The sequence below is a fragment of the Spea bombifrons genome, chromosome 2 (genome assembly GCF_027358695.1).
Source record: "Spea bombifrons isolate aSpeBom1 chromosome 2, aSpeBom1.2.pri, whole genome shotgun sequence".
In the NCBI taxonomy this organism is placed as follows: Eukaryota; Metazoa; Chordata; class Amphibia; order Anura; family Pelobatidae; genus Spea; species Spea bombifrons.
Window position 1 is genome coordinate 68,721,136 of NC_071088.1, and position 26,849 is coordinate 68,747,984.

At 40.3% G+C, this 26,849-nt stretch overlaps 2 protein-coding genes across 2 annotated transcripts; both read right to left on the reverse strand.

The window, feature by feature from the left end:
• Window positions 1-12,183: 12,183 nt before the first annotated feature.
• Window positions 12,184-18,658, reverse strand: ADPRS (ADP-ribosylserine hydrolase). The gene is made up of 6 exons (XM_053457198.1): window positions 18,499-18,658; window positions 17,008-17,104; window positions 15,761-15,968; window positions 14,904-15,088; window positions 13,704-13,804; window positions 12,184-13,167 (listed from the first exon to the last, which is right to left on the reverse strand). Exons 1-6 carry the CDS (start codon window positions 18,653-18,655, stop codon window positions 12,860-12,862), a joined length of 1,056 nt encoding a protein of 351 aa, XP_053313173.1. The 5' UTR covers window positions 18,656-18,658; the 3' UTR covers window positions 12,184-12,859.
• A 1,921-nt stretch (window positions 18,659-20,579) lies between these two features.
• Window positions 20,580-25,973, reverse strand: TEKT2 (tektin 2). The gene is made up of 9 exons (XM_053457206.1): window positions 25,803-25,973; window positions 24,702-24,827; window positions 24,218-24,423; window positions 23,703-23,846; window positions 22,840-22,954; window positions 21,724-21,831; window positions 21,374-21,517; window positions 21,187-21,266; window positions 20,580-20,879 (listed from the first exon to the last, which is right to left on the reverse strand). Exons 1-9 carry the CDS (start codon window positions 25,956-25,958, stop codon window positions 20,666-20,668), a joined length of 1,293 nt encoding a protein of 430 aa, XP_053313181.1. The 5' UTR covers window positions 25,959-25,973; the 3' UTR covers window positions 20,580-20,665.
• Window positions 25,974-26,849: the final 876 nt, after the last annotated feature.

The following is a 26,849-nucleotide window of genomic DNA, read 5'->3' on the forward strand; positions in this document are numbered from 1 at the left end:
GTATTTTAACCTTTTCCATGCACTAATTTTACCACCAGCCTTTGTCATGGGTTTGTTGGGTTTTTTGGGAGGTAAAAGGCCACCTTTGTGAGATGTGTATTTTTTTGCCATTTAGACATCTGGTCAGTCTGTGCCCACGTCCAATATTTGGGACATCTTTGAAGCCGGCCAAGTCAATTTACTCCATCACTCCATCACTCAATCATACATTTTTAAAACTAGGCACCCTATGGGCATTTATAATGCCAATATTTTAACTCTTTCCATGTGGGAATTTTTGTGAAGATATAGCATGAATTGTAGGACTTGCTCATAAAAAAATATTTGTGTTTATTTTTTTTTATGACAGTGGGGAATTTTTAGTTGTTACCATATTTTTTTATTTTTTTTTAAACATTTTTTAACATTTTTTTTACTAATCTCTCTGATTAGTGAGCTGGGCTCCATTGACCTTGCATGGTTGAATGCAGGACCTGCATTCAACTGGCAGGAGGAGCTCGTGAGTTCTCAAGAGGGTCTGGATAGATTTTTCTATTGCTAACGCCATCCTGTGAATGGCGGCAACATCATTTGCATGATGGCACTTGTGGTTACTCTTCGGAGCAATCACAAGGCTATCGGGGTAAGGGGGTTGTGTTGCTACATGCCTCGATATCGAGGCATGTCTGCAACACCGTTTATGCTTAGGAAGCGATTCCCATCCAGTGACTCTGAGTTTCCCCGCAGTGACCTGGAGACTCAGAGAAGCGGAGAGTTTCCAGACATGGATCCCACCCATTAATGGGTTTGGGGGATAAAAGGCCACATTTGGGATATGCACATTTTCTTTGAATTTTTACATCCGGTATTTATTTTCAGGATTTATTGTCTCTGAGGAATCAATAATCGGTTCAATGTCTGAGCTGGACACCAGAATTGCGTAAATCTTAGTGTTATATTAGTCTTACCAGCATTAACTGTAAAGGTTTCTGGGCAGTTTTTGGGGCGTAAATAACATTTTGGCCTTCTTTTTGTGTTAGATTTAGCAGAGTAAGTGGGACGGCAGTTTTAAAAGTGATGTTTATTTGAATGCCTTCACATATATGTCGGGTTTCCTTAAATTATAATTTATTGTATAAACCAACCTTAACATGCCTCACTCTGCAAAGAAATGTCTTCCCCGAAAATAAAAGTGAAGTCGTTGCAGAACTATAACATTTTTTGTATATATATAACTTCTGACCTAACACTAACCCACTGACCCCAACCAATTACCCACCTAATACAATTTAAAAACATTGCACAAAAGTAGAAAAAAAATATCTGGGCAAGTGGGCAGTATAATATAATGATCAGAGAAATCCCAGCAATAGCATAGGGTTTCAAGGGTTCAATTAAATTAGCTTTAAAAAATGTTAAAAAAAAACAAACACAAATGGGGAATTAATATTTTAAATGAAAAATACGCATGACAAAGTAAAACACTAATTGCAGTTTATTACTGGGATCAGCAAGGGATGGGAAGGGTTCATTTTCAATAAATTTAATTTTTAGGAAACTCTGAAATGCTCTGTAACACTGTTTCACTCTCTGTACCTCACGATCCGCGTGGGAAGTACAGAGGGTGACACAGAGAGAAAGTCAGTGTTTTAAAACATTGACTTTGTCATGAGAGCGTTGGTGATCGCTGTGCGCATGGAGTGCAGTCCACTTAAGCACATGACGATTTAAATCTTCATAAGGACACAAAGGAGTTAATACATTCCCGTGTTGTGTATAACTAAGCTCCTTAACTTGCCGTGGGCTTTAAATCAACATCTACTATATCTACTGTTGTGGAAATGAAGAAGGCACGGGGAGAAGTGGATGAAGAAAGACATGAAAAGAAGAGGAAGCAGAAGAAGATATGGGGAAAGCTTATGAAGAAAGAAGACAATAGGAGAAGCAGATGAAGAAAGACAAAGTAGAAGAAGATACGGGGAGAAGCGGACGGAGAAAGAAAACACAGGGAGAAGAAGACAGAGAAGACACAGGGAGAAGCAGACAGAGAAAGAAGACACGGAGAGAAGGGGATGAGGAAAGAAGACACGGTGAGAAGCGGTTGAAGAAAGAAGACATGGGGAGAAGCAGACAAAAAAGAAGACACGAGGAGAAGCGAACTAAGAAGACACGGAAAGAGGCGGACAAACCCATTGATCCCACCCAGTTAACCACGTAACTAATAGAATTTCAAAAAAATCCCACAAAAGAAAATAGAAAAATCTGAGCAGTACAATGTACTGGTCAGAGCAATCCGGGCAATAACATAGGACTGTAAGGGTTAAACTAAATTGGCATTAAAAAAAGTTTTTAAGGCCAAAAAAGTTTTTAAATGTAAAAATAACAACAGGGAAATAAAATTTTGAATTAAAAAAATGCGCACCACAAAGTAAAAGAACACTGACCGCAGTTTATTACTGTGATCAGCAAGGGATGGGAAGGGTTCATTTTCAATAAATTGAATTTTTAGGACCCTCTGAAATGCTCTGTAACACTGTTTCACTCTCTGTACCTCACGATCAGCGTGTGAAGTACAGAGGGTGACACGGAGAGAAAGTCAGTGTTTTAAAACATTGACTTTGTCATTAGAGCGTCAGTGATCGCTGTGCACATGGAGCGCAGTCCACTGAACTACATGACGATTTAACTCTTCTTAAGGACACAAAAGGGTTAATACATCCCTGCTTTGTGTATAACTAAACTCCTTAACTTGCTGTGGGTTTTAAATCAACATCTACTATATGTGCTGTTGTGGAAATTAACCAAGAAGGGGCAAAGAAAAAGGTCACAGGGAAAAGCGGACGAAGAAATAAGGCACGGGGAGAAGCGGATGAAGAAAGGCATGAGAAGAAAAGTAAGTAGAAGAAGATACAGGGAAAAGCTTACGAAGAAAGAAGACACTAGGAGAAGCGGATGAAGAAAGACATGGAAAAAGAAGAGGAAGTAGACGAAGATATGGGGAGAAGCGGATGGAGAAAGAAAACACAGGGAGAAGAAGACAGAGAAGAGACAGGGAGAAGCAGACAGAGAAAGAAGACTCGGAGAGAAGGGGATGAGGAAAGAAGACACGGGGAGAAGCGGTTGACGAAAGAAGACATGGGGAGAAGCAGACAAAAAAGAAGACACGAGGAGAAGTGGACTAAGAAGACACAGGAAGAGGCGGGCGGATCCCACTCAGTTAACCACGTAACTAATAGAATTTCGAAAAAATCCCACAAAAGAAGATTAAAAAATCTGAGCAGTACAATGTACTGATCAGAGCAATCCGGGCAATAACATAGGACTGTAAGGGTTAAATTAAATTGGCATTAAAAAAAGTTTTTAAGGCCAAAAACGTTTTTAAATGTAAAAAAAACAACAGGGAAATACAATTTTAAATGAAAAATACAAACCACAAAGTAAAAGAACACTGATCGCAGTATATTACTGTGATCAGCAAATGATGGGAAGGGTTCATTTTTAGGACACTCTGAAATGCTCTGTAACACTGTTTCCCTCTCTGTACCTCACGATCAGCGTGTAAAGTACAGAGGGTGACACAGAGAGAAAGACAGTGTTTTAAAACATTGGCTTTGTCATGAGAGGTTTGGTGATCGATGTGCGCATGGAGCGCAGTCCACTTAACTACATGACGATTTAACTCTTCATAAGGACACAAAGGGGTTAATCCATCCCTGGTTTGTGTATAACTAAACTCCTTAACTTGCCGTGGGTTTTAAATTAACATCTGCTATATCTACTGTTGTGGAAATGAACCAAGAAGGGGCGAAGAAAACGTCACAAGGAAAAGCGGACGAAGAAAGAAGGCACTGGGAGAAGCAGATGAAGAAAGACATGAGAAGAAGAGGAAGTAGAAAAAGATACGGGGAGAAGCAGATGAAGAAAGAAAACACAGGGAGAAGAGGATAGAGAAGACACAGGGAGAAGCAGACAGAGAAAGAAGACACGGAGAGAAGGGGATGAGGAAAGAAGACACGGGAAGAAGCGGTTGAAGAAAGAAGACATGGGAAGAAGCAGACTTAAAAAGAAGACATGAGGAGAAGCGGACTAAGAAGACACAGGGACAGGCGGACAATTCCATTGATCCCACCCAGTTACCCACCGAATGCAATTTTAAAAAATTCCCACAAAAGAAGATTAAAAAAAAATCTGAGCAGTACAATGTACTGATCTGCACAATCTGAGCAATAACACAGGGCTGCAAGGGTTAAATTAAATTAGCTCCAAAAAAAGTTTTTAAATTTAAAAAATACCAGCCGGCAACTAAAATTTCCAACTAAAAAATGTGCACGACAAAGTAAAAGAACACAGATTGCAATTTATCACTGTGATCAGCAAGGAATGGGAAGGGTTCATTATTAATAAATTGCATTTTTGGGACACTCTGGAATGCTCTGTAACACTGTTTCACTCTCTGTACCTCACGATCAGCATGTGAAGTACAGAGGGTGACACAGAGAGAAAGTGGGTGTTTTAAAACATTGACTTTGTCATGAGAGCGTCAGTGATCCCTGTGCGCACAGAGCATAGTCTGCTTAACTACATGACGTTTTAACTCTTCATTTAACTAAACGTTTTAAATCCACGTTTACTATATCTACTCTTATTTACAGGCAAACCTTCGGCTGATGGAGAGGTCCAAACTCCACGTGTCTATTTAGCCTTAAGAGATAGTGGCTGAGGGGGGGGAGAAACTAGCCTCATATTATGAATAGAAAAAAGATATTTTGTGGTGAAATTTGGGAGAAAGTAAGAGAGGAATAAACAAAGGATAGAGAAGGCAAGGAAATAAGCTTGGGTGGGGGGCAATCATGCAAAGCTTTGTGTTACCATGTTCAGCTGTTTGTCAAAAGGTTCTTGCTTTTTCTTCTCTACAGGTATAAATACACAGTTAACCTCTTAGTGTCCAGAGGGAAGGACAATCCTTCAAGCCATGGTTCCCCAGAGGTTTCCCCCAAACGGGGTTTTTCCTCTCCTGAGTGCTGAAGGGTGACTCTTCGTGAGTTTAGAGGTAGCTGTGACCATGACCATCTCTGAGGCCCAATTAGTTGGACTATCCAGCCTTTATGTTAAAATTAATATAAAATAAAATGCAGTCTTATTAAATTTCACTTTGTCTCTGTTTTTGATTCTATTGACTAAAATTACCTGTTACCGTTTATGATAAGAAGAATGTTTTGAGTTGAACCTGAGCAATGGATGGAGCCCGACTAGCGTGTGCTCTAAAGAGCTGCAGTACGGGCATTTTATGAAATGAGCTAGATATCTTGCCCCAGCCGCTCCTGTCCAAATCAGCAGTCCGGCATGGGATGGGAATCAAAGGGGATTCTTAAAGCAATCCACATAATAAAACACGCGAGGCAAATTCACAGGAACAGATGCACCTTTATTAGGTGCAAAAGAAGGAACTTTATACACAGCAGAGCAACAGGAAGCCGATTAAACAATGGATAACGATTTAAATTAGGCTTCCGAACGCATTAACCAATAAACAGAGGGACTAACACAAAAAACAACCGAGATTATGGCACACCCGTGGGGTGGGGATAAGGTGGACCATGGGAGAATTGCTTCCTCTGTCCAGGAGGAGGGTGACGAGCGTCTACTTTCTCAATGTTATCCTATAGGGGATGGTGACCTATCGAAAAATTGTCCAGCTTTTCAACTGGGACCAACACACGCCCCTTCCCCTACCAGACTGAGGAACTCCCACTCTCATCACGCCTCCCCCCATCATCATAGAATTGCTTATATGGTTGTGGAAGTGTAAAGCCATATATGATTATTAATTTATATAGCACCATCATATTGTGTAGCTCTGCACAATCTTTACAACCCAGACTCCTCAAACTGCACACAGAATAGCCGGCGATTTTAAGAATGGTTTACGTTCCTTTGTCCTTCATTTAATCCGTTCATTAAAATCTTAGTGGTTTAAAAAATGTTTAACGTTTAATTAGAATCCTTAAATTTCACTAACTTCAGTAACTTTTTTTTTTAGATTTTATTAGAAACCTCTATCACTATCCCAGCATCACCATTAACAGGTTGGGGGCCCCTCCTCGTTTTCAGGACATTCATACGAATTGCAAAAAATTGGCAAATTTTGGTAAAATTAAAATTTGCACCAATCAGCATACCTGGAAACTGTGTGGTGAGCTGCTCCTCCGGTTTGCGGGAGCGGGGTCTTGAGACGCCCCGCTCCCCTCCCATTTTTCCTTTAAATGGGGATGTTTCCCGCTGCCATCAGCGGGAACCCCCACCGACGTTAGTGGGACCGCCTACCAGCGTCAGCGGACCGAAAAGCTGGACACTCACCTTACCATTTGAGTGCTGAGCCTCTGCTTCTTTATTTTGGATTGATTTCTCCTCAAACTTGTTAGAAAACAAGAAGTTATTGATTATCAGTCTGTAACGTTAATCGATATATTGTGTGATTGATTAGCAGGGAGAATTTCAGCATTCGCTATTAACCCTTGCAGCCGAAGACGTGTCTGTTGGCGTAAAGCTTTTCAATGTCTTTGTGTCCATCGGGACTGAAAAGAAAGAGTTAATTATATGTCCAATATAATTAATTGATCATCAATAGAACTTACACATTGACATGGGGAACGGGGCACACCTGCTTTTAAGGGGCGCTTTTGTTTTGGGGGTGTGGCTAGAGGCGTGGCTGGGGCAGGGGTATTTGTATGACTGAGTGGGGCATTTAGAAGAAGAATAACATGGCTTGTTTACCCCGTTTAATTTACAAAGCTGTTTCCTGTTGTTTCTATACACATTATCGGGGCTTTTATGGCTGTAGAACCCTGTGATAACCTCATACCCAGCAAACATTTTGACCTACATACATATATATACACACATAAACTTAATCAAGCACATATTAATTACAGATATACATACTTTGTATTTACCCCAACACTAGAGAAGAGGGGCATCAGGGGTTCGGGGCCAAGATGGACTGGCCAAGCCAAAGAGGGCGACTTTGCAGGTATGCAGTTATACACCCCACATGCTGCGCAGTACCTGCTTTATATACATGGACTGGAAAAATGGCCGGCGTAGTCGCCCTGGTTGCTAGTGGTTAATCCGGCTCTGAAAGCATTAAACGACGGGCTCATTTAATTGGCTGCACAACTTTCTGTCACCGCTTTCTGTCACAATCCGGGTGCAGTAAGTACTAGAGAATCGTGTGACTGTATTTATGTTATCACATACGTGACTTTACGTTATTTCTGCCATTCAGGGACACACTATGAAGCGCATGAGATTATATATATATCTGCGTTAGACATGCATTTTTAACTACATAATATGTACTTATCTCTTTGAAGTAAAGACTGTGATTGAAATTTGATTTCAAAATAACAGCTGAACTGGCAGTTATTTTTCATTCTTTAATATTAGACCCTACTGCCGATATATATAAATATTAGACCCTGCTGCCGATATATATACCGTATTTGCTCAATTATAAGACGACCCTGAATATTCATTTATGAAAAAAAAGAAAATGCCTGAATATAAGACGACCCTATAAGAAAAAAGTTTTACCAGTAAATGTTAATTCATGTAAACTATGTGAACAATTTTTTTTTAATAAAAGCTATAATTGCGAAAAATATTTTGTTTTTATTTCCTTTTTTTTCAACCTTGCCACTCTGCCCCAGAAATGCCTTATACCCCCTATATCCCACTGTGCCCCATGATATGCCTTTTAACCCTCTAAATGCCACTGTGCCCCATGATATGCCTTTTGACCCCCTATGTGCCACTCTGCCTCCAGAATTGCCTTATACCCCTATATGCCACTCTGGCATTTAGGGGGTTAAAAGGCATATTATGGGGCAGAGTGGCATATAGGGAGGTATAAGGCATTGTAGGAGGCAGAGTGGCCTATAGAGGGTTAAAAGGCATTTCTGGAGGTAGAGTGGCATTAAGGGGGTTAAAAGGCATGTCACAGAACACTCTGCCTCCAGAAATGCCTTATGCCCCCCATTTAACACTCCCTCCCCCTTCCTCCTCCAAATTTACCGGAGCGCCTGAGTCTCCGGTGCGTAGTCCGGGCAGCGTGTAGCGCTCTACGCGTTTCGCGTACACAACTTCCGCTGCCGCTGCGAGGAGGTGCCGTTAGCAGCGGGGGTTGTCTGCGTCCATCGCGCAGACCTTCCCCGGCTGTCAGAGATCACGGGGAACTCTGATCTTTGACAGCCGGGGAAGGTCTGCGCGATGGACGCAGACAACCCCCGCTGCTAACCGCACCTCCTACCGGCTGCAGCAGAAGTTGTGTACGCGAATCGCGTAGAGCTCTACACGCTGCCCGGACTAAGCTACTGATACCCAGAACTGTAGAATGGGTAAACAGGACATAGCAGGTATAATTAATACTAAAATAAATATGTATGGAAATAAATAAGTTTAGAATATATATATATATATATATATATATATATATATGATTTACATAGCAATAATTCCCATTCTAAAATCATATCTTGCTGCAATACATATTCATGGTTATATTAGGTCGAAACAGTCCCTCCTGCTGGGTGTTGTCAGTCTGAAATAATAATTCAACGCCGGAATTATGCTATGGCAGTCTTTGCTTACACACAATTCAAACTTATTATTTTTTTCCAGATTGAATAATGATTATTACCTTTAACTACAGGTAACTGTTGCTTGTATACAGAATGACTTCTGTACATGCCTTTGCAATATAGCCATGGCACTCAAGGTAAGTGCAGGGAGTTATTGAAACAGTTGAGGTACATGTTGGTCATCACAGTCACAGTACACACTGGAATGGTTGTGCATACATATCATGAAACACAGCTGCCAATCATCCCGATTTTGACTAGACAGTCCTGAAAGCTTCTTCAAACAGAATCCTGGATATTGTGACTGATGGGACATTCTGTAGGAAGAATATCCCACTATATCAGGCAACACACAACATCTTAGATGTCTAAGGCGCAAGTACATGATGAAGTTGGTAAGCAGGAAAACACTGCCAAATCTGTGATTATCATGAGTCTCCTTCGTTAATACTTAGAACATCATCCTTCATGCTTTTTCTCTGCCGTATATATAACTTCATTTCTTTTCTTTTGTACATCCCTCATTGTTGAAATTTATCCATGTCAAATATACTCTTCCATTAGATATGAGATAGTGTTTCTGTTCTTATTTCACCAAAGAAAATCCTCAAGCCAGTATCTTGCTTCACTATTTGCACCAGCTTGGCACAGAATTAAATGATGCTTTGTAGCTGGCACACAATTTTATTATGATGATTTCTATCCAGTCTAGTCATACATTAAGAAGGATTTCAGATTATTCCCAAACCTTGAGTCAGTGTGCTGAGACATTGATCTTTCAGTCCCTGTGTGTACGTAAAGTCTGATAAGGCAGAATGATGACAGGAGCCCATGAGAGGTATAGGAGATACAAGCACACAAAGTAGTAGAGCATTGTGTATTACAGTTTGAAGACAAGGAACCGACTGAATGGGAATCTTACTAATTATATTAATATTTTGCAGTTTAATCAGAAAATCAGTCTCCAGAGACAGTGTTCATCCTGCTGCTTGGACTTATAGTGCTTTGCTTTTGCCAGGTCCCCCCTCTTCTTTTATAGGAAACAAATGAGGAGAAGCATGCCTTCAGCACTGGAGAGTCTAAATGTAGCATGCATGTGGATGGAATCTGTTCCACCACTTGCCTTCATTTAAAAACTCCATACTTTCAAGTTTTGCCAGAGACCCATAATTGTGGCAGTCGCTTTATTATAGCTGTGTAGGTAATTTTGTGGTACCAGCTCAGGGTCTATCAGTCCCTCTTTTCCACATTCTAGCTACAACCAGTGTAATATGAAGGGAGAAAGTGCACAGTCACATAGGAACAGAAGTGTAGTCCCATGAGGCATGACATGAGAATGAATACTTTAATGGGATGGAGAAATCCTCTCATTTAATCAAACTCTGATGTCATGAGCTCTTTGTTCTGCTTTTCTTTCACTGTGACTGATTTAGATGCTTTTAGTTTTGATTGTAGTCTGTGGTCTTTTGGAAAAGGGTTTCAAATACCAATACTGAATAAGCATTATTATTTTACGACAGTGACACTACTGATAGGTCCACTTTTATCTAGATCTATCTAGAAAAACCTGTAGAGAAGATAAAACAGAACAGCTGCTGGCAAGTGGGCAACACATGGGATGTATAACTATAAACACGGTCATCCATAAGCAATATCCTGTAGAACGCAACATAAAGGACTAGACCATTCTGGGACTCCATTTTTGCTCATGGATCATGGCAATTGCTGCTTTACAAATAACCTAGCTTCAGTACAATGATGTTTTACCGCGCCTGTCAGATAGGGAAGTATAAACTAACGAGTACCCAAGACATACTGTCGTCTGAGCAGTCACAGATGTGTAGAGGTTGTCTGAGGCAAGTGTGGGTGTAAGTTTACATGCCACCTCATGTTGGTCATTAGACAGATGTGTCTGCCCATCAGTGAGGAGAGAGAGGTCATTAAATCAGTAGCTTCTAATACTGCCACTTTATAAAAGAACTCACACGGTATGCTTGCGATTCTCCTAGCTTGACCATACTTTGGTATGAATATTTATTGGCTAATTTAGATAAGTTCTTAAGTTCCAGCAGCATTGCAGCCATTGGTGGTAGTCCTGCATATCACTGGTCAACAAAACATCTTGTACCTTCTAAGATCTACTCCATAGTGAGTAATATTTATTCAAAAAACCAAAAAGGCAATGATATTCATAATTTTTCAATTCCTTAACTATATTGGACACATCAGCTGAGAAATTGCTTAAGGCAAAACTTTCTTTAAATTAGTATTCACACGCACACACTGCATTTACCATACCATAGTCTGCTTCAAAGTATGAGCTCTTGCTCATAAATTTTCCCTCAGTACTCTAATGTATGTGCTGTATTTTAGATGACACACTTCCCAGTCTAGCAAAAGTATTTTATTGCATAATCTCACAAAAAATTGACTTTCTCTGCATTCCAGGAATGTTTAGACAGCAGGGTAGTGAGTTAATATATTAATCCTCAAATATGCACAATAGCCTGAGAAATAGTCTATATAGCTCTGGTTTTTTTTACATGCCCCTGTTGTGCTGTTGCAGTCCTATGAACAAGCTCTCTTCCACTGTAACAGGGAGACTGTCACATATTTTTAAGCAGGTCTTAAATAAAGAACGCAATTTAACTTTCCTTGGAAGCATATGACGTAGAAACCATATTCTCAGAACTGCAGGGTCAATGTTTCCAGACAATAAAAACTATGTTAGGGGAAATGAAAAAATAAAGTCACAGATTGTAGAATCTGTGCTGGGAGGATGCTGTTCACACATTGTCCAATGCTATGAAATCTATTCTCATGTTACATACAATGATTAGAACACCAGAAGTAAAAAAATGACCATATGCACCAAGTCCTATTAAAAACTTTGCTGCAGACCTTTTTAGTTTTTTTTTTTTAGGGGGGGTGTAATAATTATTAAAAGCCCCCTTGAATTCCTGAAGCATGATGTTCATGAATCCAATGTGAAAATAGTGCCACATAGTGGTCATTTTATATTATAGCATCTCAGCATTAAAAAAAAGTCATTGCGACTCTGATTCTACTATAGTATATAATACCTCTTTAGAAATATTGTAATTATAAAACCAGAAGGGAAAAATATATGTTGAATGCCAGCTCACCCAGCAAGAAGAAAACAGTTTACACACCTGTCTTTGCACTTTTCATGTCTTCATAGGACATTTTTGGGCTAAGCCCCTGTGTGGTGCCAGAAATAAAAAATGTTTTAGTCTGAGATATTTTTAGATTTTTGTTTTTTTATTTTAAATCGGGATACGTGGTATGTTTCCAGTAGAGTAAAGAGGACTCGGTAGAGATATTTGGATTGGATTTAAATCCAATTACTTTCTGAATTCGGGAAAAGCTGTGTTTTTACGTCCCACGGCTGGCTAAATGAAACCATAATTATTATATTTTATATAATAATCCCTGCACCAATTAAACAGGATTATGACTGGCATTCCAACAAATCCCTGCAATCATTTTGTACTATGGAAAAATGTACAATATATGGATTTTATATCAATCATCGACGCTGAAACAATTTTCAGTTTTTATTTGCTGTGTTAACATCTTTACCAGATATCAGAATAAAGTAAATTTAAAAGAAAAAAAAATGCATTTAACATCATTACATCTTTAGCCATATCCAATTTTTTTTAATTAATTTTTTTTATTAAAGGGAAGGTCTCACAATATTTCCACCTATACCCATGACTGTAACCTAATGTTACCTACCCTCCAATTTAGCATGTACTCATTTCCATTTTAGACTGTTGAATACCAGTTTTGCTTAATATTAAAACCCCCTTTTTTTAGTATGGCATCTGAAGCTGGTAAAGTTCTTATCTTGCCGCACTGCGATAAACAATGATTCTAAATCCCAAAGCAACATTTCCTTTCAATGGCACTTCCAGTATAAAGCCAGGGCTTTTTTTTTTTTTTTTTTTTTTTTAAGAAGTTTGCAAAAATAAACTGGTCTGCTGAATTTTTGGATGCTCTTAGGTAATCTTCTTTAAAAATGGCCCGTCTATGCATAGCAACACACTTCATTATACTGTAATCACTGAGCGAGTTAAGGAATCGGCTCAGTATTCAGGTCTTCCTATCGCATTAGCCCTGCTGTCCTCTTGTGTGCTGCTGGGCACACGCTCCACGGGTGTCTCTGGCAGCTCTTCGACACTCTCCAGAAGCTACTACAACTTGCATGTTCTCGATTAAGATGCAACATTCTGCAGCCGTGTGCTGTATAGCTGATGAAGCTTTTCCCCCCAGGTCTCTGCATCTTTGTACCCCTCAGAACACAGCCTCCAGCTGAGTGGAACTTGTTCTTCTCCATGGTAAGCTCCGGCAATTGCGCCAGCCATGGTGGCTATGGTGTCTGTGTCCCCGCCAAGTGAGATGCAGAAGGCGATTGTGCGCTGTAGGCAGTTGTACTCCTGGGGCAGCTCCTCTACAGGATCCATGCAGCGCAGGAATGAATAGATTGCAGTGGGGACAGACTCCAGGGCTGCAATGCCATTACCTAAAGGACAACATAATGACAAACTAAATGTTTATAGCAGGACCTAGCAAACTTTAATGGTAGCAATTGTGTGTCTGAATATGAAAGGGGACTGAAAATGAGATGCGAGATATATACATGTTTCAGTGGGATGGCATTTAGCATATCTCTCCACATTAACTCTGCAAGAGAAGCTCACTGCAGTTGAACACCATAGTGAACACCAGTCTGGTTCTTTTTTTATGGCCGATGGAGGCTGAAAAAGGTCATCTGATGGTGCTTCTAGCATGTATTTCTAGACATGAAACTTATACTGCTGCCGTGAAATGCCATTAGATGACAATGTTAAAATGCTTATGTTTTGTTCACATTTTTATTAAATCAACACACGATTCCTTTTTCTGTTCTGACCGCATTTCTGTTCTCAATACACATTCTGCTATTTTGATTCTCATTGGTGGAAAATGACCAAGGAAAACATGTCTTTGCCACTGGGAGAACACAATGAGTGCCAAGGTACAGCTGATGAAGAGGGTTAATTTGGGGACAGAGCTTACCTAGCTCTTTAACCACATCCTCCCTTGAAACGTTGCCTTTGTCTAGGAAATCCTTTATTTTATTTAACCTGCTACAGTATGGGAACTCTCCCAGCTCCAGTCTAACGAGAAAGAGACAAGATTAGAAAAGAAAAAAAATCGGAGACTATAACAATAAAAGGTTTGATATGCACTAAATGGAAATTAAAGTCATTTCAAAAACCGCTGAAGAAAGAAAAAATATTAAAGAATCTATAAGCATTTCATTCCAATTGATACCCAGACAGCACAGCCACTCCGAGCCCGCCCCCGAGTCTGAGATCACTCCCACGGAGTGACCCTGTAGGCTGAAAACGCGGCTGCTGCAAAACCAGCAATCGTGTTTTCAGCTGCCACAGGCAGCTTCAGGAAAGGGAGTTCAGTGTTGATTGGGTCCCCACACAAGTGTGGGGACCTAACACAACATCCCCCTGCTGCCTGATCGCTCCATGAGAGCGACAGGGCAGCGTTAACCCCTTCAATGCCGCGATCGCGGCATTTAGGGGTTAATTCCCGTTTTTCAGGGGGCTCTGCTGCTGGTGGTCTGCCTGGAAGCCCAGGCAAACCAGCAACAGCAAAAACGAGCCCCCAAAAGCCCTTTGATTCCTGTAGGCATGGAAGCCTACAGCAGTCATCAGAGACTCCTCCTGCAATGGCTGGTCTATAGACCAGCAATTGTGTCCCAGCTGCCAGAGGCAGCTTCAGGGACAGGGGAGAGGGTTCTTTGGTCTCCCCATGAGTGTGGAGACCAGCCCCAACACCCCCCTGCTGCCTGATCGCTCCATGAGAGCGACAGTGCAGCGTTAACCCCTTCAGTGCCACAATTGTGTATGACACATTCGTGGCATTGCAGGGGTTAACATTTGGGGACTAAATACCAGTCAATACTGTGCTCCAATGGAACATCAGCATCAAAAGAGTTAAAAAAAAAAAATTAATAAAAAAAAAAAAAAACAGCACTGACCTGAAAGTCCAGGGTGCTTCCAGGTCAAATGCTGTGAGTTTAGTAAGTGGGCTGATGATGATCAGATCACTCCTGACCAACAAAAATCCTGGCTCCTAACTTTTTTACCTGGCGCCTAGATTCACAACAAATTTGTCAAGCCCTGGTGTATATAATGCAGTAACTAGGCTTCTGATTCACCGTAGTTTGCTTTTGGGAATTAAGTTCGTGTTACTTACGCTCTGGCATCAGAACGAGACTTTTCATCGGCCTCCACATCCTGCATATGGCAAAGGAGATGCTGCAGAAAAGTTTCCCGGCTCTGTTCTCCTTGTAGAGCATAGTGCACTGCCAGAGCCTGTAATATGGCTCCATTGTAGCCCAGAGAGGAGGCATGAGTCAGCTCTCCACTGACCTTAGCATACTGCAACCAAAACAAGAAAAGAAAAGGCAATACCGCTTCAATAGATAGTACCGTATTTGCTTGATTATAAGACAGCCCATAAGACGACCCCCAAAATTTGAACATTAATTTAGAAAAAAATAAAGGTCTGAATATAAGACTACCCTTTAGGAAAAAAGCTTTACTAGTAAATATTAATTCACATGTAAACAATGTTTTCATATTTAATAAAAACTAGGATTGAAAAAAAATGTATTTTTTGGTTTTATTTCCTTTTTTCTGCCAACATGCCCCCCAGCTATGCACATCTTCCCCAGGCTTGCCACTATGCCCCCAGATATGCCTTATACACCTTATATGCTACTCTGCCCCCTGATATGCCTTATACCTCCAAGATATGGTAATTTTTATATACCTGTTAGCAAGTGATATCAACAAATAGTATGCGTGTGATGTGTGCAAATATATATATATATACACACACACACACCTTATGCTGACGAGGTTAAATACAATGTTGTACATAGTAATGTTGAACTGGACATTACATTAAACATACATTTAATGTACATACATTAAACAATGAAGATAGCAAAACTAATGGTTACGTTTTAACACTCCAATCACTTTTTCCTAACCAAATATAATTACAACTATACCATGGCAAAAAATACTTTTTCTACAGAGACTAACCCGCATTATATCCGGGATGTTGGGGTACGCCAATGGAATCCCAACCACTCTCATGGCTGCTCCATTTCCATAGGACCCTCTACCATCAAATTGCTCCTTGGCCGGAGTAAAGACGCTTCTGTACTCTCCACTGTCAATCTTTTCAAACACGTGTATAACTGCCATCCCATACCCACGGTCTGGGTCATTCTTGTACTCTTTAGTAAATCTGGAGAGATATATAAAATATTTCCAGGTAAGCAACATTACATTTTGTTTGTAAAAAAAAAAAAGTATTTGGTTGGCAGTAGAGCTATCAAACAAGATACCCCAGAGATGCAAGAGGCAAAAAAATGTCAGATTCACATATAGAGTTTTTTTATACTAGGTAGAAAATACAAAGAAGGCAGATATCAGTGTAGAGAAATAGATAAGGGCACAGAGTCCTGACACGAAGACTTAAATTTGGAATATACTATACTATGTCCGCCATTAATGAATCTCTTACGCACAGCAAGGAAATTGCTTACTCCAACAAGCATTCCTTTCAACACCACTGTCAGGAAAAATGGATCAGAGGATGATGTTCTGAATTTTTTCAGAGAACTGTTTCATGTAACACAAAGTAAGACAAAAACATTCCCTTGGCTTTCGAGTGCTATATGGGGTGAGCAATGCATTGCTTATCCCTTTGGAACGCCAAGCGCTAATCCACAAAAATAAAAACATAGAACACATGTTGCGCCTTTAAGTACCAGACAGATGAGCAATGCATTACTCATTCGTCTGACCCACAGATTAAAGTAACAAAAAGAAATAAGAAAAACACTGAGGGGAAAAGCTTTATCTTAAGAAAACAGGCGACATGTGCATCCTAATAGCACCTGAAGAAGAAACTGAATGATGGGCGAGCCTTAACCAAAGCCTTAATACCCAATTGCACAATTGTCACTGAGTGTAATGCTCAAGAGAATCGAACACACAGCTCTTACCAATTACTTTATACGGGTTGCTATTACGGGTGTTAGGTAAAGATTGTATGAACATTAGTATAACACCAAGAGTTGCAGCCCAATGATAGACAGGCTGAGAGCTTATACATTTTGTTAATTGAGTCAACTATAGCTTATGATGCAAAATGCCAAATTGGCTGCGAGTACAGAATCAGCCCAGAAAGTAATAGGATAAAGGAGAAGGCTATGTTGCTAGTGACAGCTTATTATAAAGCAGATAACTCATTTAAAGCAGATCAATATTAAAGGTCTGACCTTTCAGCGAGATCTTCTGCGTCAAACTCCTGGTTAGCTAGCACTGACTGCACAACAGACTTTGCCATGGCGGTGTCATCCGTGTACATCAGAGCATCTGAAATGAGAGAGAGCAGGACTTAATGATTTATCTTCCGAGACAGCGTTACTATAGAGATCTCGCATGGTACATAGCACGTGATGAGCTGTAAGAAAATTCCTCCAAAATAAATATACAGGGACACATGACCTTTACCAAATTGCTCCATTTCAGCAGGGGAAGCAATTTTTCCTTATGTTCACTGATAAGGCGATAAGTCGCAAGGGACACCATTACCACTTACCTGACACAGCAGTTATAGCCTCACTGCAAAGTGTTCCTTGTTTCTCCGTACTTAAAGATTTCTTCCCACTGATTGGCTACTTAAGCTGCCAATATGAAATCAATGGGAATATGTCTTGTCGCTGACTGACAGCTTTGGCAGCCAATCGGTGGCAGGAAAGCGATCCCACCAGACTCAAAAGGAAGACTTTAAACATACGCAGTGTTGTGTAAACAGACCCCTGCATGCAACGTTCCCCAGAGCCAGCGTAAGATCTGACTGGAGACGAGTACGTCACATGCAGGAGATGCATTCGGCCGAATGCATCTCCTGCATGGCATTTAGGGTTAGGGAAGAGTCAAATGCATTTGGGATGATTCTGCGGAAAGCCCTCATGCATTTGAAAATGGACCACATACATTAAAGTATGTATGATTGCTGGAGTTTCCCTTTAATTATATACATTTACATGATATTTTTAGCCCCAAATGAAGATAGCTCAGGATTGACTTACTGGAGGATAAATGTATCATTCTTGCATCTTCTTACCAGGAAATGATTTACAAAACCATCCACAATGCATGTTAGTCACTTTATTAGCCCTCCTTCTGCCCCCACTGTGTCTTAACATGTGATAATGTTACTGTCTAATTTGTATATCGGTTATTGTTCATTTTCACTCTCCCCAATGCTAATAGCACTACAGTTATCTGCTCGAGCGGTATAAATAAAATGATGAATGAAATGTCGCTGCTGATTGGATAATTTATTTGACGTCTACATTAAAAAGACTCCTTTTAAAACTCGTCACCACAACTGCCCCTAATGAAAACATTGTATCCTTAAATATTGACACCCTACCTTTTCAGCATCACCCCCGCGACAGGCCAAACTGGATACTTGGGGTAAACGCTAACCGAACAATAATTTGGAACACTAAGTTTCTCTTTCATGCTAAGCAGCAATGCTGGTATTCATAAAATAGGTATTCGTTTTACGTGTCGCCATAGCAGCATTAAATACCCTATGTATTGATTGTCATGGTGATAAGACCCATTTCCAAACTTTTTTTTTTAACAGAACAGCTCAATTGTATATATTAGTTTAAAGGGCACTTTTTGTAGTTCTACACAGATATTCACGTATACACCGTATTCCCCTCATTCTAGGCTATGCAATGATGTCTCACCCCGCTTTTCTTCGCTCCTCTTGTCCAGGTGACTGAGGAACTGGCACACTCTCCGCACGCTCACCGAAGTCAAGCCCTCGAATACAGCCCCTATGCAGTCTCCGAGTAATGCCCCTAGAAGTGCCCCCCGGAAGCGAGACAACTGGTACGGCTGCATCTTCCTCTCTGACAGCTAGGCCTCAACGTAACTGTGTGAAGCGGCGCCGTCCAACCACAGAGCCAAAACAGGACAACATGAGAGGCACCCAATCAGCTCTTGTCAGTGTGACCAATTAGGATGCCGATAGACAGGAGGAGGCGTGGTAAAACGTATCTCTATAAAAGGCTTCTCGATAAACGGACGGACATTGTAATAAGATGTGCGACGCGAAGTGAAAGAAGAGATGACGTTATTGTTTAATATTTAAGATGAAGCTGGGTCGAGCATGTTCGCTAAGCTACTTTCGAACGTTACGTAACTTACGGAAAACATACTTCCGCATCATTAAAACTAACTAACGGAGCGCCAGAATGGTTCGGTTAGAAGATTTGAAAATTACTTTGGTACCTATTCCTATCTGCGTATGTTGTTAAGGCAATATGTTACATACAGACATAATCTATATGGTACATTCCTCGGCTCTCCATGCACTATTATGGTGTGTTTAGCTCCTTGAAAAGAGGCTTTATGTCTCCTGAAAAGGGGGGCGGGGAAGGCTTGCTGACAATAGATTAGTGATTTTAGTATATTGATGAATTTCGTTTGGTGGACTAATGTCCCAGTAAGTCTTAACCACAATGGATGTTTTAAACGACAAGCTGCATTGGTGAAAGTACCGTAGCTACTCATGCAAAGGCCAGTCCACTTACCCCCTCCCGCCTTAAAATTTTGGTTCTTCCCTCCTCCATAGGTGAGCAAGGCTTTGATATTGAACCTGCCCTCATAATATCACCCTACCCCTTGCTGCTCAATTGTATATAGAAAAAAATGTGTCTGGCACATTTTGGCCCAGGGGCAAGTAACGTTACAAACTCACTCCAGCACCTGAACACACATACACACCAATACCAAACACTAACAGATGCATGCATGAATATATGTGGCCATACTTATTTGGGCTCCATATTTAACACAATTATTAAAATAAATGTTACATGTGTGTACATGTAAGGGAGAGCAGAGGTGGGCTAGCTATAAGTGTCCGTACAAGCACACCAGCGTCTGTAGCAAAGTTTGTGAGGGTCCATAGAACATCATTAAATTGTCCACTGCAGACCTCAGTAAATGTCCTCCATGAGCAATTCTGGTGCCTATCCAGGCAAGCTGCTTTGATTCTGGGAAACGAATGATGACAAATATGCTGCCCTTACACACACCTGCCCATAAACACGCAAATACACATACACTGCCCTTACACACTCCTGCCCATGTGTACACATATTTACTGCCCTTACAAACACCTGCTAATACACACACACACTGCCCATACACACACACTGCCCTCACACAGGTCTGCCCATACATTCACATGTACAATTGCCCATACACACAAAGATACTGGCTCACTGGTCACACTTGCCCTTACAGCACCCTTTTCTCCTCTTCCATCTTCTGTCTTCCATCCTGTTGTGGGAGTGCAAGGTCTGTCAATCCAGACCTCTGCTTTGGTGCTCCCTAATCACTATGCGCCAGCAACTGGTGCAGAGCGCTGGTATACAATGTCAAAAATTCATTTTCAGCCTTGAGTCTCTGGGGTGCCAGTTGCTTCATACTCCAGCCCCGGTATAAGCCCCACACTCCTAGCTGTCCTGGACCTAGAGGTTCCCAGGGGAGTCATGTAACACCCTATGTGATCCCACAGAAGTAGAGCAGGAGCTGTTGAGAGAACAGTGCATGTGTAAGTATATGGTGTTAGTATGTGTGTGCGAGTTACTGCATGGTGTTAAAACGTTTATGTTAATGTAAGGTGGTAGCAGTGGTGGATCTTGAGTCTGATACCTTAGTGTATTAGGATGCTCTATCACGTTATCTTCACACATCACATCCTCCCACCAGCAGACAATGTGGTAGTGAATGTTATATCAAAAGCAACAAAGCAACATGCTTATTATCTGAATTTATTTCATTTTAACTGGAGGTATATGATAAAACACACACTCAGGACAACGGCTTCTATTTCCACCCATTCTAAGCGAGCTCCAGTTGGCGACTCTTAAGGGGTGAAAGGTTACGATTGGTAGTTCTGTTGAATGTATCCAGGGTAGCAACATATTTCTCAGCAGGCATGGTAAGTTTCTGACGAACATCCAGGCACTTATTGTCCAGGCTAAGAGAGTTTTCTTTAGACTTGACATCAGCTTCTATGCGAGCTAATTGTTTACACAGAGCATCTAGGGCATCCCTATATAAAAAGGTAGGAAAAAACAGGTATTACATTGAGCTTAAAGGGAATCAATTGGTATTTTGTTAAAGGTTCGCAACACTCATTTTATTACTCGGTGGTAATAAAACAGACCAAAGTACTGGGAATCCCACCTCCAGAAGGATAGTCTCAAGCCATTCTAAAGACGATTTGCTAAAATTTCCGATGATTCACAAAATAAATTATCAGGAAACACTAAGCTATCTTGGTATGGAAAGCTTGTAGGAGAGATGGGGGATATTTATTATGTTTAATATAATTTAACCAAGGAAAAAACAAAACCTACTGTGATTGAGCTAGTTTTTGCTTCAAAGCAGCAATTGTGCCTTCCAGTTGGTGAACTTCATCTGTCAAACCGTACTGCACCTGGGTATGAAGAAAAATAAGAATTTTCAGTATTTTGTCACATGGGTTGGCTATGAATAAACACTCAAAGCCAGCAAGGAACCTTAACAAAATTGCACCCTCCACACCTGGTCCCTGCATAGTTCCATGTTTGGTCGGTAAGTGCGGGTCTCCAACCGGGTATGAGCCAGCTTCAGAGGGCCCATCTTGTCCCTCAGATCTGCTTCCAAATGCCTGATGTCTTCTTCCAGTTCTTGTATCTCCTCTTTAGTCTGTAACAGAGATGTATAGTAGCACTTCAACATAGATGTGGCACATATCGGTGTGTAATTTCATTTATATGATCAGAGATAGATCATCAGACAGACTGTGATTACCGAAAAAACCAAACACAGGCATAGTTACTGAGGCCTATACCCAGGAAGAGTCTTAATTTGGCTTAGTAGCAACAAAAGTAGCGTTAAAGTAGACAGCTCACGTTCTTCTCTTGCCACTTCAGCTCATTATGAGCTCTTTCAAATTCCCGGATCCTCTTCCTAAATTCAAACTCCACAGCGACTCTCTGAGCCTCCAGCTCATTGTTAGTCTATTCAAGGAAAAACGGTAGACCTCATGAATACACAGAATGGTCCTATTAACGTTACAACTAGCAAAACGTATGTTACTTCCAGTTTTGTGATTTTTTTTTTATGTATTACTTTTATTGACCAAGCTGAGAGAAGTCTCTCCAGTGAGATAAATTTCCTTGTGGACCTGTGGTATGCAATGAATACCATGGATCAGCATCTCTTACAGTAATTGAAGAGATTTCTCACACTGGAAGGGCTATTACACCTCAGCCTATAAATTCCAAATACATTACACTTTATGGTTTTTAACCCAAGATGAAGTCTGTTTTAGCTGTTCTTTACACTTAAGAATGGAAACATTTTTTAGCAATTTTGCAATGTCTTTTATCAACCATAAAATTGTCCACACAAATTATATTTTTTTTGTTCTCTATTTTTTTTATTTATTTGGTGGAGCCCCTTCATGACAAAGCCGTACATGTACGGTATCACAATTCATTGCTTTTAAGGGGTTAAGGACAACCCATTGTTAACAAACTGCAGTTTTTTTTACTTTTGTTACCAGGGAAACCAGCAACAAAACCAACTTTCTTTACTTTACAAAGATAATGCAGATCGGTCACTGACCATCCAACAGAGATCTATCTTTCTTAGGGAAGCCTCTGTGTGTAAATGTAAATGCAATGCTTTATTATCTATCACTAAGGGGTTAAGGTAGAGCACTTAATCACATATAACTGCATTCATATAAATAACTATTTCTACTAGGGCTTTGGTGTCTTGAAATGGTCTCACCATGTTGCAAAGAAGCTTTTGTATTCCGGACTGATTCTGATTATTGGTAGAAAAATATACAGAAATCTGAAAATAAGCTTATAGGAAATAGGACACTGGTGAATCCCCTGTGTAATAATTTGTCAATTAGTATGTCTACATCTTTATATCTGTGTACTCATGACCTTTTATTCAGTCTCGTGCAGACCCTCTGACCAAGAGTTTGGCAGAAAATTTTAGGCCATCCTTACCTGTGCAATAGTCATTGCAATTACTTCTCTCAATTGTACAGAGGCTCGGACTTCAGCCTCTGCTCTCTCCTTGTTGTAACGGCTATACTGTTCCCATTCCTGGGGGCTGGTAGTCCTGATGAGGAGAAAAGTGACTAAGGTAGGTACAGACAAACGTACAGGATACCTAACCACTTCCATTGCAGATCTGTTCCAAATGGTTAAGGGACACCTGTGTCTACTGCTAAAGGAACCACAAATGTCCACATTGTCACTTACTGGCTTGAAGGTAGATGGAACGATTTTTGTGCTAGTCATATCAAAAACTATTTTTAGGAAAACTTCTATAAAATAAAACATTGTCTGAAATGATGTCGTCCTGCAATTTCTATGTTTAGTTCTTCCTTGACATTGTGAAAGTGGACCATAATAATATGGAGAACCACTTGTGATCAGCATCACATTAACATTAAAAATGGCCCTGTCATTGGCCGTTTCTATCAAGTTGCATTTACTAAGGTTAGTAGTTTTCATTGGTGCCCAAACCAAAATAAAACGGTCTCTAGTACATTAAAGTAACAAATGAAAGATCAAAAGCGACACACTATGATAAAAGATTTGGGTTACCATTCTAGCTTTAGGAGGATGGTTATTGTTAGTATTGTGAGGTTAGCATAAACAAGAGAGCAGAGGTGAAGGTTAGTGTTAAGGCTTTACAATGTCAGGCATTAAAATTACCCATGTCGAGAAAGGCCCATTATAAAACTGGCTAAAATTTAAGCTTATGTGAATTTTTCCTGTTTCCTACACTCCATTCCAACTTATTACCACATCCAGAAGCAATAGATATAGACACCTCTAATATTAATAATATGAGCCCATACTCATGTGGAACACGTGTTGGATCTGGTTTCAAGGAAATGTTAGGAGCATTATTGTTGAGGGACAGGCATGTCCGATCTATTTCAATTGTCTCCACTTTGCATCGGTGATCCCAGTTCATTTGTTGACGAGATTCTTGCAGGAGGCTGGAAGACAATACAAAGTGAATGAGTGAATGTTAACGTTGTATTATTTACGTTAGCTCTATCAATAAACAATATTTAAAACAGGACAAGTTATGCCAGGCGATACGTAACTTTCAACACAACATGTCCAGTCTATTAATTTCCCAGCTTTCCCCTATATTACATCCAAAACTAAATGTTTTCTCAGCAGAAGAATTTAAGGAGACAGCAAAAAAGGTACTTTGTCACTTTATATACCTTATATGTTTTTTTTTACATTCGGTTTGCCTTAGTTGTGTCACAGTTTTTGGCAGCAGATTAAACAGTTAATAGCAAGGAGTCACTGTCCACAGTTTCCAACAAGGAGATAAAATCACTTAAAGGTTTCTTACCAGAGCTGCTCAAATGCCTCACTAATCTTCTGCTGCAGTGCCTTGCGGGCACCTTCAATCACCTCCATCTCCTTATGCAAGTCATCCTCCACAGGATCCTTCACCAGGTCAATGCCCCTGCGGCTCTCCCGAAAAGTCAAACACTCGACCACCACATCCAGTGGGACGTTCTTGGCCTGTAAGGCTCGCTCCGCCTCATCTTTTATCTGCAATTACCAAAATGAAGTGATAGGTTACTAACTAGTTTTATCAAACTCTAATTTAGGGGACATTGTTAAGTGGCCAAACTCAACACAGGTGGGATTTTAATGCCAGCGTACATTACTCACCTTCACAAAGGTAAGGATAATTCACACACACATACGATAGTTCATAACAGGCACACTGAAAACCACACCAAGGCCTGCCAATATATGACAACTACTGCACATTTTATCATGATCTGTGAGTGACATTGGCACAGCAACAGAACCATCCAACTCACCAGATTCAGTGCATCAATTTCCGCGTCCACTTCAGCCAAACATTTGTCCAGCACTTCCCTCCATTTATTCACTTCATCAATGCGATCAGCTAAACGCGTTCTATTATCGTGTTCATCCCACTGAGTCTAAAAACAGAGAAAGCGGAGAGATGAAATCAAAAGAGAGTTGGTGCTCTGTTTTCAGCATCTAATGTAGTCAGGGTTGTAGGTAGTAATAAATATGTTTTGCTGTAATTGTTGCAGGGCACATGTGGGTGAATAAATAGATTTTTTTTAAGAAAAAGGTTTTGAAATCAAAGCTATATTTAGAAATATGTTATGCTGTAAGAATGTATTACTAGTAGAATACTACCAACTTCCCTACCTTACTAAGCATGTGAGAGGCCACATTTGTATGCAAGGTGGGGGTGAGTAGAAGAATGAAATACGTTTTAGGCCAGGGGCGTCCGACGTGCGGCCCTCCAGCTGCTGCAGGACTTCATCTCCCATACTCCTCAGCCAGCCCCTTAGCTGAAAGAGCATTATGGTAAATGTAGTCCTGCAGCAGCTGGAGGGCCGCACTTGGACGCCCCTGTTTTAGGCTATTAAGATTCAATGGCTTTCTAGAGATTCTATATAATTTAAAGAGTTTCACATCAATGTTTAAAGGCTCCATGATTAGGATTCTGTACATCAACATTGACATTTATATAAAGACATCAATAGGGCCAGACAGCTAGGTAGCAGCAGCTACTAAAACTTTACAAGTGTAGGCTGCGAAATATTTCCACATTTTCTAAACGGTGCTTTATTTCTTTCACGTGCCAGCCGTCAGTGTAGTATAACTTTCAGTTGCATAGCATTTTGTGTTTTAATCATTTTTTCAAATGATCAATCCAGGTCATAAGGTTTGCATTTGCTTTCCAACCCACCTAAAACCCAATATTTTACAATAAACACCATTTAGTAGATAGCATTGCAGTTTGTTGATTTGGACATCACTCTTTGCAAGCTGCAGGCTTAAGAGGTTAATTATTACATTTGAAAATAATGTGATATCATGCATGAGTTATAAAATCCCTATGGAAATCTCCTTTTGTATTTAAAGGGGATGTGGGATACCTGGTTGTTTGTCTCATTGCGCAACACCCTGGCTTGCTGACGGATCTCATGAGAAGCTGTGCGTTGCCTCTCAGCATTCTGGGAAATCAGGGAACTGTTGGTGTGCCAGTCTGGCACGGAAAACCGACTACCAGGCTTGAAGCTAATCGTGGCCATTTTATGATGACAGTAGCTGAGTGTAAAAAAAAAAGCAAAAAAAAAAAAAACAATCAATATCAATGCTTAAAATGATAAACCAAAAAAACTGAGGAAAACACTGACTTTAAACCCCCTGATTACTCCAGTCACAGTATCACATTTTATATTATGTAGACACAAAAGAACACTTGTCACATTCTCACACTTGTCACACAGACATGGGGATGAATAACTTCATTTAGCTTCCCTCATTTTATGGAACCTGTCAAACACTAGCAACACATGTCTCTCACTTCCAGATAAACATGCATAGTAGTGATGTCGCGGATCACAGTAGCGATGCCGCGGATCACAGTAGCGATGGTGCTGCTTTTCATGGTCTTACCTGGATGACAGCCCAGCTATATGGTGGCCCAAAATAAAGTGCATTGGTTCCTTTTTTTACTTTACAAAATCAGCCCTATGTAGTGAATATAGGTGCTAAATGATTTTCTGTATTATGAATCTTAGTCTGACACCCTCATTCACTAATGCAGACAAAAAAGTGAATGAATGAGAGAAGTCCATGCTGCTCATACTTACCCAGTGATCCAGTCCACACTAAATCGGAGGCAGAATCCTGCAATTTTTTCTTACTTAATATAAGAAATATTAGGACATATCTCCTCCTAATACCCCAGGTATCAGGGGAAATACTCTGAATATCTTATAAGACAGTGACATCAGTAAACATTTCGCTTCAATTTATTTTTTTATGTAATTGCACATTAGTGATGCACTATTTTTAGGTTCTGAATATAGCCCATGGCATAAGATACCTGCCATATGTAACATTATATGTGTAATCCAATCCAGCAGTTACAGAATACAACAGCAAATGAGACACTGTAGCACACATAATGGTATAAT